We start from the raw sequence: 12,295 nt of genomic DNA on the forward strand, positions 1-12,295 counted from the left end.
AACAGTGCAAAATATATGTAGGTTTGTGCTTCTACCATTTGCTTACCAAGCATTGTAGTATAGACTAGGGAAGGATTAGAACCTCTGTCAGATTTGTATTGCTGTCTGTTCCCCCCACTGGAGTGATTCACATTATTTGTCATGGTAACAAATAGGATTTTTGTACTCACCGTAAAATCCTTTTCTCTGAAGTTCATTGACGGACACAGCATCTTCATCTTGACCTTAGAGTTATATCGACTCTTTAGGAGAGGACTAGGGAGAACATGTTAAAAACAGCAAAACTGCACAGTATCACGCAGGGGGCAGTCCTACTGGCTATAACCCCTCACACTGCATCCAGCAGCTCAGTTCGTCGAAAGCAGTACAAATATAAACAAGAGGGGCGAGTGCTGTCAGTCAATGAACTTCAGAGAAAAGGATTTCATGGCGAGTACAAAAATCCTATTTTCTCTTTTGTTCATTGACTGACACAGCATCATCATCTTGACCTTAGGGACGTCCCCAAGCAGTGTAAAAAAAAACAAGGGGTGGGAACAAGAAAATAACTCCACCCACAACAATCAGAGCTCCCAACGGAGGAGTTGCAACCTTAAACAGCCGCTTGCAAAACCTTGCGGCTGAAGCAAGCATCTGAAGATGCGCTCACATCAACCTTGTAAAATTTAGTGAAAGTGTGAACGGACGACCAGGTCGCCGCCTTACACACCTGAGAAACAAGACGCCTGATGTAGGAAAGCCCAAGAGGCACCAATTGCCCTGGTAGTGTGTGCCGTGACAGGAAAGCGAGTCGCCCGCCCCCTTACGGCATAAGACTGAACCACAATCTGTCTGATCAACCGAGAAATGGTGGCCGACGAGACGGCCAGGACATTCTTCGGACCAGCCACTGATACAAACCGAGTCCAACCTCTGAAAAGGAGCCGTATCAGACAGATACACCCGCTGAGCCCAAATCACGACCAAAGAATGCAAAGCAACCTCTTTGGGGTGTGACGGCCGAGGACATAAGGACGGAAGCCCAATGTCCTCATTTAGATGAAAAGCAGAAACAACCTTTGGAAGCAACGAAGGCTGTGGGTGTAGCACCGCCTTATCCTTGTGGAGGACCAAATATTGAGACTGGCATGACAAGGCCACCAACTCAGAAGCCCTCCTGGCAGATGTAATAGCCACTAGAAAGAGTACTTTCTGAGAGAGTGTCAATAAGGGGATCTCCCTAATGTTTTCAAACGGCGGTTTCTGAAGCAGTGGTCAAACTGGAGGGGACACACGTCTAACCCCCTGAACAAACATACTCATCAATGAATGAGTTGCCAAGGGTCGCTGAAAAAAAAAAAAAGACAGCCAAAGCTGATATCTGCCCCTTAATGGTGCTTAAGGCAAGTTTCTGATCCACTCCTCACTGCAAAAACAGCAGGATCCTGGAAACTGAGTGCACGGATACCATATGGAGATGTAGGCCTGCCACGTACGATGATAAATCGAAAAGAGAAGATGACTTCCGTGCTTTCAGCATAGTGGAGATTAACGAATCCGACAAACCTTGATCCCTTAGCACCTGGCTTTCAACAGCCAGGCCGTTAAAGCTAGTGACGGTAAAGCAGGATGAAGTATTGAACCTTGCGACGGAATATCCTCTCGCATCGGCAGCCACCAAGGAACATCCGCCACCATTTGTACAGATGTTGGCGTACCGACGCCGAGGCCAATCTGGGGCAATTAGAATCACCAGAATCCCCTCGGCCTCCACTCCGCAGAGTAGGGGGGAGGCATAAATCAGCTGATAATGCCCCCATGGAGCCTCCAACGCATCTGCCGTGTCCGCCCAGGGATCTTTTGAACTGGTCACAAACCTCTGTACCTTCCGATTGAACCGAAAAGCCAGGAGATCCTATTCTGGCTTGCCTCAACTTAGGCAATGGAGCTAAAATACATTCGGATGTAGCGACCATTCCCCTTGGTCCAGCATCTGACCACTTAGATAGTCCGCTTGCCAGTTTTCTATGCCCAGAATATACATGGCCGTCAGAGCTGGCAAGCGACGCTCTGCCCACCACAGGATGTGAGCATCCTCCAGTGCTGCAGCAGAGCTCCTTGGTCCTCCTTGATGGTTGACATACGCCACTGCTGTGACGTTGTCCAACTGGATCCTGAACGGACGGCCCTGCAGCCTCTGATCATGTAGAGAGGCAACGCCTGATCGCCCGAAATTCTATCACATTGATCGGCAGCCGGGATTCTTCCTGCGTCCAGCGACCCTGGGCCGACTGTATGCCCCAAACTGCCCACCAAACGGTCAGGCTGGCGTCCATTATGATCACCGTCCAATGAAGAGGAAGGAATGACTTCCCAGACCGAAGGGCCGGCGACCTCAGCCACCAGAGCAGGGAGTCCCTGACTAGCTGGCTCACCTGAATTTGACAATCCAGGGACAACGGAGATTTGTCCCATTTGCACAGGAACTCCTATTGAAAGACTCGAGTGTGAAATTGAGCATTTGGTACCGTCTCGAAAGTGGCTACCATGAGACCCAGGACTTGCTTGCAAAACCGCAGAGACGACCACCTGCGGGACACCAACAACTTCACCACAGCTTGTCCAAAGGGAGAAAGACTCTTGCCTCCGAGGAGTCCAGAAGCAAGCCCAGGTACTCCAGGTGTTGAGTCGGCACCAACACTGACTTCTGTAGGTTCAGTACCCAACCAAACTCCCGAAGAGTTTGCATGGCGATTGCCACATCCTCCCTTCTGAGGCGGAAGCTGCCCTCAGAAGGACGATATCCAGGTACCCACGACTGCGATCCCTGGGGACTACAAACAGATTGGAATAGAACGCCTGAAAACCTTGCAGCGTCGGTACAGGCATCTCCCCGCGCAGCAGCAGGTCCTGTACTGCCCCGAACAGGGCTCCCAGACGAGAGAAGATGATGAATGAATGAAATACTTATATAGCGCACAATGCGAACTGAATCGCCTCTAGGTTGGAGGGAAAAAAATAAATCTGTTTGGCGGACAAGAAAAACTCCATCTTGTATCCTGATGAAACTAGTTTGCAGACCCACTGGTCGGAAAATAGGGAGGTCCACCGAGCTGCAAACTCCCGAAGGCAACCCTTCACTGCTTGGACAGTTAAAGGGCAAAAATGTATAAACCTACTACAGGACAATTTTATGGTCCAGTTTATTGAGGTCCCAACTAGGAATGATGTTCTGTTGGACCTGGTAATCTCAAACCATGCAGAGCGTATTAATAATGTTCAAAGGAACACCTGGGTAGCAGTGACCATAACATGATTTCATTTGATGTTAGCTGTAAGCAAAAAATCATATACGGGAAAGATAAAAACACTTAATTTCAAGAGAGCAAATTTTCCAAGGACGAGGGCTGCTCTCCACTCACGACCAAAGTTAATGTATAAACTATAAGAAAAGAGCTTTTAAAAAAATATAAAAATGAAGGAACACTAGTGTCATTTAAATGTTACAAAGAATATAACAGAATATGTAAAAAGGAAATAAAGGATGCAAAAATTTGAAACGAAAGACAGATTGCAAAAGATAGTAGGACAAACCCCAAAAAATTCTTCAAATGTATTAATAGTAAAAAGGTCAAGTCTGAGCATGCAGGCCCTTTACAAAATAATCTGAAGTGGGTGACTGGGGACAAAGAGAAGGCTAACTTATTAAATACTTTCTTCAGCTCTGTGTATACAAAGGAGCATGGGGGAGCTCATGTCCATAATGGAGGTGGTAGTGACACAGCCCCAAATCCACAATGGCTTAAAAGTGATATGGTCCAGAAATATTTGGACAGAATAAAGGTGGATAAAGCACCTGGACCTGATGGCATCCACCCACAGATCCTAAAAGAATTGAGCTCTGTAATTTCAAAGCCATTGTATCTAATTTTTAGGGACTCATTAATGACAGGAATAGTAACACTAGATGTGGTGCCTATATTTAAAAAGGGAGCAAAGTCTTTACCACGAAACTATAGACCTGTTAGTTTAACTTCTATAGTTGGGAAGATATTGGAGAGATTAATAAAAGACCACATAAACAAGTTCTATTTTAAGCAACAGACAGCATGGATTCATGAAAGACAGAAGTTGTCAGACAAACCTGATTTTTTTATGAGGAGGCAACAACTGGGGGGATCCATAGTGGAGAAGGATCTGGGGGTTTTGGTATATCATAAGCTCAATTATAGCATGCAATGCCAAGCTGCTGTTTCCAAAGCGAGCAAAGTCCTTTCTTGTATTAAGAGAGGTATGGACTCCAGAGAGAGAGATATCAATGTGCCCCTGTACAAATCATTAGCAAGACCTAATCTGGAATAGGCAGTTCAGTTTTGGGCACCAGTTCTCAAAAAAGATATTGGGGAACTGTAGAAAGTCCAGAGGAGGGCAACCAAACTGATAAGAGGCATGGAGGAGCTCAGCTATGAGGAAAGATTAGAGGAACTGAATGTATTCACTCTTAATAAGAGGAGATTAAGGGGGGATATGATCAACAAATATATAAGGGGTCCATATAGTGAACTTGGTGTTGAGTTATTCACTTTACAGTCAACAAAGAGGACAAGAGGGCACTCTATGTCTAGAGGAAGAGAGATTTAATCTCCAAATACGGAAAGGTTTCTTCACAGTAAGAGCTGTGGAAATGTGGAATAGACTCCCTGCAGAGGTGGTTCTGGCCAGCTCAGTAGATTGCTTTAAGAAAGGCCTGGATTATTTCCCAAGTGTACATAATATAACTGGGTACTAGCATTTATAGGTAAAGTTGATCCAGGGAGAATCAGACTGCCTCTCGGGGGATCAGAAAGGAATTTTTTCCCCTGCTTTAGCAAATTGGATCATGTTCTGCTGGGGTTTTTTGCCTTCCTCTGGATCAACTGTTGGTATAGAATTGGGTATATGGGATTGTATGATATTTTTTTTGTGGTTGAACTGGATGGACTTGTGTCTTTTTTCAACCTAACTAAAATATAGCCAGATAGGGCGACTTGCAAGACAAGGCTGCCAACTCAGAAACTCTCCTGGCATATGTAATATCCACTAAAAAGACAACTTTCTGGGAAAGAGTCAACAAGGGAATTTCCCTGATGTTCTCAAATGGCGGTTTCTGAAGCACCAAGTTAAATCCCACAGAGGTGGGGGGGGGGGATCAACCCGGAGGGACTACATGCCGAACCCCTTGAACAAAAGGTGCTTACCAATGAGTGAGATGCCAAGGGGCGTTGGAAAAAGGCAGCCAATGCTAATATCTGTCCCTTGATGGTGCTTAACCACTACAATACAGGGCACTTTCTCCCCCTTCCTTCCCAGCCCAATTTTCAGCTTTCATCGTTCTCACAATTTCAATGACACTTGCGCGGTCATGCTACGCTGTACCCAAATTAAATTATTTTGTTTGCACAAATAGAGTTTTATTTTGGTGTTATTGATTAACGACTCAGTTCTTTATTTTTTGTGATATAAGTGAAAAGAGCGGAAATTTGGAAAAAAAAACAATATTTTCTTCTATTTTAAAAGAAATCCAATAAAATCGAACTTTGTCATGAATTTAAGCCAAAATGTATTCTGCTACATGTCTTTGGTAAAAAAAATTTGGTTAAGTGTATAATAATTTGTTTGTGTGATCACGGACATATGTACGCAAATGATCATGTACATATGTGTGCAGGTGATCACGGACATATGTGTACAGATAATCATTGGGACATGTGATTTTAGTGGGACATATGTGGGGGTCATGTTTTTATTATTAGGGACATGTGTTTTTATTATTTGGGGACATGTATGCTTTGGGGACATGTGTGTTTTGGGGACATATGTGAGGACATTGTGTTTATACTGTGTGGTGTGTTGTGTGTTTACACTAGACTGGTGATCAGCGAGTAAAAAGCTGTAAAAAACAGCCCATACTCACTGATCATCAGCCGGCTGCAGCGATCTGCTCTCCTCAGCAATGACTTCCGTGTGAGGAGAGGAGGAGCTGATTGCCTAGCAACCGGCTATTTGTTTACATCACATGACTGCCGTGATTGGAGACGGCCATCATGTGATCAGGCGGGCCAATCACAGAGCCCTCCTGCCGATCCGAGATGCGCCGTGTCCGGTGACACGGGCGCATCAGGATCGCGCCGCTGTGCGGGCACGCGCGATCCCCCTACTTCTGATGGACGTTCAGGAACGTCCACTCAGAAGTAGAGAGCTCCCATCTGGCCGTATATGTACATTAGCCGGGTGGGAAGTAGTTAAGGCACATTTCCTTGCTGTAAAAACAGTAGGATCCTGGAAACCGAATAAGTGCACGGAAGCCACCCCATCTCCTCACTCCTTCAACATACAATTGCAAATTTTTCGAGAAAAATATTTCCGTGCCCTCAGCATAGTGGAAATTACTGAGTCCGACAGAGCTCGGTCCTTTAGCACCTGGCTTTCAACAGCCATGCCGTTAAAACCAGTGACGGTAAAGCAGGATGGAGTATCGGACCTTGCGATATGAGGTCTTCTCGCATCGGCAACTGCCAAGGAACATTCGCCACCAGGCGTACTAGGTTGAGGTACCAAGGACGTCGAGGCCAATCTGGGACAATCAGTATGACTGAAATCCCCACGGCCTCCACTCTGCGTAGCAGACATGGTAACAGTTTGAGTGGAGGAAAGGCATAAATCAGCTGGTACTGCTACCATGGACACAAACCTCTGTACCTTTCGATTGAGCCAAGAGGCCAAGAGATCCACATCTGGTGGGCCCCACTTCAGGCAAAGAAGCCTGAATTCCTCCGGATGCAATGACCAGTCTCCTGCGTCCAGCATATGGCAACTTAGGTAGTCCGCCTGCCAGTTTTTTACGCCCGGGATGTATATGGCCGACAGTGCCGGCATGTGTCGCTCTGCCCACAGGAGGATGTAAGAGACCTCTCGTGCTGTGGCTGTGCTTCTTGGTCCTCCTTGATGGTTGACATATGCCACTGCCGTGGCGTTGTCTGACTGTATCCTGATCAGACGCCTCTGTAGCCTCGTTGACCATGTGGAAAGGTATAGCCTGATTGTCAGAAGTTCAAGCACATTGATCGCCAACTGGGATTCTTCCCGCGACCAGAGGGCCTTGGTCTACTGTACCCCCAGCACTCCACCCCATCCGGTCAGGCTGGCGTCTGTTGTGATCACTGTCCAATGTATAGGAAGAAACGATCTTCCGGACTGAAGGGCCAGAGACCTCAGCCACCAGAGTAGGGAATCCCTGACTAACTGGCTCACCCGAATCTGACGATCTAGGGAAAAAGGAGATTTGTCCCAATTGGACAGAATCTCCTTCTGCAAGACTTGGGTGTGAAATTGGGCATACGGTAGCGCCCTTGCACCCACATGCCGCCTCCACCCTGGCAACGAATGTTTCTAGGCCCGGCGACAAAGCGTCCATAGGCACCGCATTATTTGCAGGTGAGCTGGTTGCAATTACAGGGATATCTGGGGAAGAAGCACCAGCTTCTGACGCCATGCTGACCCACCTCGTCTGCCACACTTGGGGACTTAAGACAAGGTACACAATCCCACCCTCCTAGCTGCTCAGACTGAGGGGCCCCACCGCAGGACTCACCACCCTGACCAAGTGCTGCCGCTGACCGCTGTGTTCTGTGTCTAGTCACAGGTGCCGGAGAGAAAAACGCGATGTTCTAAGGTAAAAACGCGCTGAGGCTACAAGAAAATGGCCGCTGGCCGTTCTTGTATAGAAAAATAGCAGGAAAATGGCCGCCGGACGTCTAGAAAATGTCTGACAGCCATGCTCTGCAAAAAAACTACAGGAAAATGGTGGCAGCACATTCTGAGGTAATTCTTTACACAGGTACCTCACAGCAGAGAAAAAAGGCCAAAAGACCACAAACGGACCCATACAGAGCAGCTCCATACAGCGGAGCGTGCGGAGGCCTCCCCACATGGCATACACACTAAAACACCCCACCGTGGCCCAAAAACAGGGAAGAGAACAAGCGGACCCCCAACACCCAGCACAGACCACTGCCAGGAGTGCCCCCCCCACACGTACATGCACCACACCCCCATGTGCCCAGTCACACAGAGGCCCATAGCATGGGGAGGAGGGAAGGGACAGGGAGAGAAAAAAGGGAGAGTGAGTCGACCTCCCAGGGAATATTCAGCTGCTCCATCCTGCCGAGACAGGCGGAACCATACTTAACCCTCCTGTAGGGATTGCTTGACGCATTCCATGGACAGACCCATCACCCGAGCAGTACGTGGTGGCTGTTTCGGCCACGGCACACTAACACAGACACCAGTAGCCCAGTCATATGTGTGCCCCAGAGCATATAGTTCACCAGCCGCCCCTGGATCAGACGGGGCATGTAGTGGTCAACCCAGCACATAGCGAAGGTCTTCTCACGCTCGATGGCCAGGCTGGGGAGACTACCAGGATCTATATTATCCAACCTGTCACCCAGCCCGGCTGTTGATTGTAGATGAGAGTAGGGCTGCAACTATCGATTTTTTTAATAATCGATTATTTGGCCGATTATTATTTTGATTAATCGGTTAATAACTTAAAAAAAAAAAAAAAAAAAGTGGGTCAAATTGACGTTCATTTTCAATCACAGTGATGGGAAAATTTGGAAATAGAAAACTTCTTGGTTGAAGGAATTTTCAGACAGTGTATGTGGTTTTTGTTTAGAAATGAAGTGAAAATTTCAAACAAAATTCTTTCATTCAGCAAATGTACAAAGATTTTTCATCTGAATATTCTCACCTGAAAATTGATCCGTGAGGCCAGCATAAGGCTCAGTACACGCCTATGCAGTTTTTATCTTTTGATCGGTTTCTGCAGTGCTTTTTGCTGCGAGTTTTGATTTTTGCGCACTTGATTTTATGGCAATTTGCATTTTTTTTGGCAGATTAAAAAACACAAATTTCTGCAAAAACGCATTACATTCTTTTCTGCAGCTTTTCCATTGAAGTATATTGAACCAAAAAAAACACTGTTTTGCGTTAAAAGTCCCTCACCCTTTCCAAATATGCAGTGGCTGAAAAAAGCACAGATATGAACGTGTCCCATAGGAAACCATGTAAATGAACTGTAGTGCGTTTCTGCAAAAATCACCACTAAACATATAGATGTGAACCAGGCCTACAATGTTTAGTAATATAATGGGGTTAAAAAAGACTAAAATTAGCCCTTTATATTACAAAAAGATGATAATCGCTACTGGAAGGGGTTCATTTTTTTTTACTGTAGAACAGTGAAAGTAATATTTACAGTAGTGATTATATTGTTGTGCTATAAAGGACTCATTTTAGTTTTTTTAACCCCATTATGTTACTGGCCGATTAATCGATTATGACATTAATCGATTCGTTGTTTCAGCTCTAGATGAGAGGAATCAAAAATGCAGAAAAAAGAAAAAATTCACAGGACCAATGGTCTCACCAGGAGCCAGGTCCTTCTCCTACACTAGGCAGAAAAAAACTGAGCTGCTGGATGCAGTGTGGGGGGTTATAGCCAGTAGGACCGCCCCCTGGGTGGTACTGTGCAGTTTTTAACATGTTCTGCCAAGTCCTTTCCTAAAGGGGCCATATAACCCTAAGGTTGAGATGAAGATGCTGTGTCCGTCATTGAACGAAAGAGAAAAATATTTTACAGTTACTACAAAGACAGATAGAAGTGAGATCTTCCAATAGGGACATTTGTCCTGTGACAAAAAGGGGAATTTCCTTCAGTTTTTAAGTTTTTAACAGATTTCCTCTAACTTCATCTTCTGCTCCAAAGACGCAAGATAAACAAATCCCCAGAATAGGACACAGACAGCAAATAAAAAAAAAAAAAAAAAACAGAGGTTCTCTGCATCGAAAAATTGCATAAATTGTGACATTACATACACAAACATGCTACATGTACAATGTTTTAAAAATACCCTGAGCAGCAGTGCATGATCTACACTGTAAGGCCCCTTTCACACGGACGGCTGTTCTGCCGCTGTTAAAAGCATGATTTGTTAAGTTTTGTTATTTTGAAATTCAGAGAATCCTGGCACAGAGTTCACTTGCAGTTGTACATTGCGATTAGCTGCGTTTACATGCGGCTGCGTTTAGAAAATTCTTGCCATTTCTGATGTGCTTCCTATTGTTTTTTTTTCCTTGTTGTCGTTGCTATCTGCAGGAGAAATAGTACACTGCGATTACCTGCAGTTATGTGCAGATAGCTGCAGTAAAATCGCTCCTGGACGCAGTCAACTTTATTTTTTCTATCTGCACAAAACCGCATGTAACAAAACCGTCACTAAACGCAGTGTGTGAATGGGGCCATAGGAAAGCATTGTGTGCATTTAGCTGCGGTAGATAACGTCATCTGTCCGCAGCTACAAGTACAATTTTATCCGCGCGTGTGAAAGGGGCCTAACTATTGGAAATTCGAATTGAAACACAGTTTCATGCAATTACATTCTATATACAAAGGCTTCAAGATAATGCTTGGAATGGAGGTTGTAAGGGTAAACTGAACTGCTCATCGGAAGTGCACAACATTAAAGCTAGATTATCCCACGGTTTACAACTATAGCTGTGCCCCTTGGAGAGAGTTTCAATCACTTTCTGCCCTGATGAAGGAAAACCTTCCCAACATGAAAACCGACAGCAAAAAACCCCTGACAGGTTTTAAACTATCCCACTCCCATTGTATAATTAAAAACTATCCGACTCCATCTAAAATAAATACAAAAAGTTCTGGCTGGAATTTCAGAAGAGCCTACACAGTTAAAATCTCTATCTAACAAATCAAGGTCTATGTATCATTTTCATTAAAATATAGCAACAGAAAAGATTCCCCCCTAAGAGATAACAGACAGAATGATACACTGGTTTTGGAAAAAAAAAAAAAAAAAAAAAAAGTTTGGCCTTACTATTGATTTAAGCACACGTAACAAAAGTCTAAACGTAGGCTACAATACCTGCAGGCTCTCCACAACAGGTACAGGAGTCACAGGTGCATGGACTGGTCCCATGCCTTCATAGAAAGTGTATTCTGCTTTATCCGTACTAATGATTGTCCATGATGCGCCATCATTGATCATTTCTTTGTTTGGCTCTTTGGGGCATGGAGTGGCCTTTAAGTAAAATATACAAGAAAAAAAAATAAACGACTATTAAATTAAAAATGAAGCTTAAAATCGATTGTAAAAGGTAATTTTCTTTTGTAAAACAAACTTGTACTTACCTGCAATGTGCAATGGTATTCCACCTCTCTAGGCTATTCCTCTTCAGTGTGTGCCACCATAGCAAGTCACTTGCTATGGGGGTACACAGGCAGGCTCCCTCCCCGGTGGTGGGAAAGGGGGAGTCAAACAAGTGGGACATTAACGTTAATGTAGAGAATGCATTAAGTTAAAAATGTCCTGCCTTTAGAACAACTTTAACATAAAAAACTGCAGGAATCAAAACAAAAATACATACATACTCACCTAGACTGCTGAAGCATCGATCTGATGCTGCAGCTGTTGGCTCTATACCAAGAAAGGAGTGATTAAAGATTGGGGGTCCGCTCTAAGCACAGAGTGGTGATTGTCAGTCACCGCTCTGTGCTCTGCTCCTCCTGCACTCATTAAAGCACCAAACTGTGGAGGGTGCAGGAGTGGCTGGCTGGCACGGGCAGGTTGGAAATAATGAACCAGGGAGGGCGGACCTACGGTCTACCTCGTAGCCCCTGGAAACCACTTCCCAAACTCAAGCATCTAAGGATGCAAGCTATTTAATGTCCACAAAGGCCAACAGACCCTACCAGTTACTCCACCCAGACTTGAAGTTTGTTGTGAAATAAAGAAAAGGACTTTTCTTGATCTCTATTGAAGGATGGTACTCCCCAGAGTGAGCTCTTGTTTTCTTTTGCTGAGGAAGAATAATACTCTTGCTAATGGTGGTATCCTTATTAAGGCTAGCCAAGGCAGCCCTGAGGAGGCATTGTTTCTCTTAGGTGCCAGTTGCTATGGGACATCCCACATATTAACTACTATGGCCCTGTGTTCCGTGATGTATGATAAGAAAATAGGATTTTTATAACAGCTTACCTGTAAAATCCTTTTCTTTGAAGTACATCATGGGACACAGAGGTCCCTCCCTTCTTTACTATACACAAGTATTGCTTTGCTACAAAACTGAGATACTCCCACCAGTGGGAGGGGTTATATAGGGGGTGCACTTTTTAAATTTAGGGAGTGCCAGTGTCCATTACCTGAAGGTGGCCTATAACCCACATAGTAACTACTATAGCTCTATGTCCCCTGAA

General features: G+C 45.0%; 1 protein-coding gene across 1 annotated transcript in view; it reads right to left on the bottom strand.

Annotated features, from left to right (window-relative positions):
• RBPJ (recombination signal binding protein for immunoglobulin kappa J region) overlaps positions 1-12,295 on the bottom strand; it is a 166,751-nt gene that overhangs the window by 15,118 nt on the left and 139,338 nt on the right. Inside the window, exon 9 of the mRNA XM_077477679.1 lies at positions 10,965-11,120. Within this exon, the coding sequence (XP_077333805.1) occupies positions 10,965-11,120 (156 nt within the window). The remainder of the gene's footprint in view (positions 1-10,964; positions 11,121-12,295) is intronic.

The sequence above is a fragment of the Lithobates pipiens genome, unplaced genomic scaffold (assembly GCF_037356315.1).
Source record: "Lithobates pipiens isolate NorthernLeopardFrog02 unplaced genomic scaffold, aLitPip1_a1.2 Scaffold_13, whole genome shotgun sequence".
Classification (NCBI taxonomy): Eukaryota; Metazoa; Chordata; class Amphibia; order Anura; family Ranidae; genus Lithobates; species Lithobates pipiens.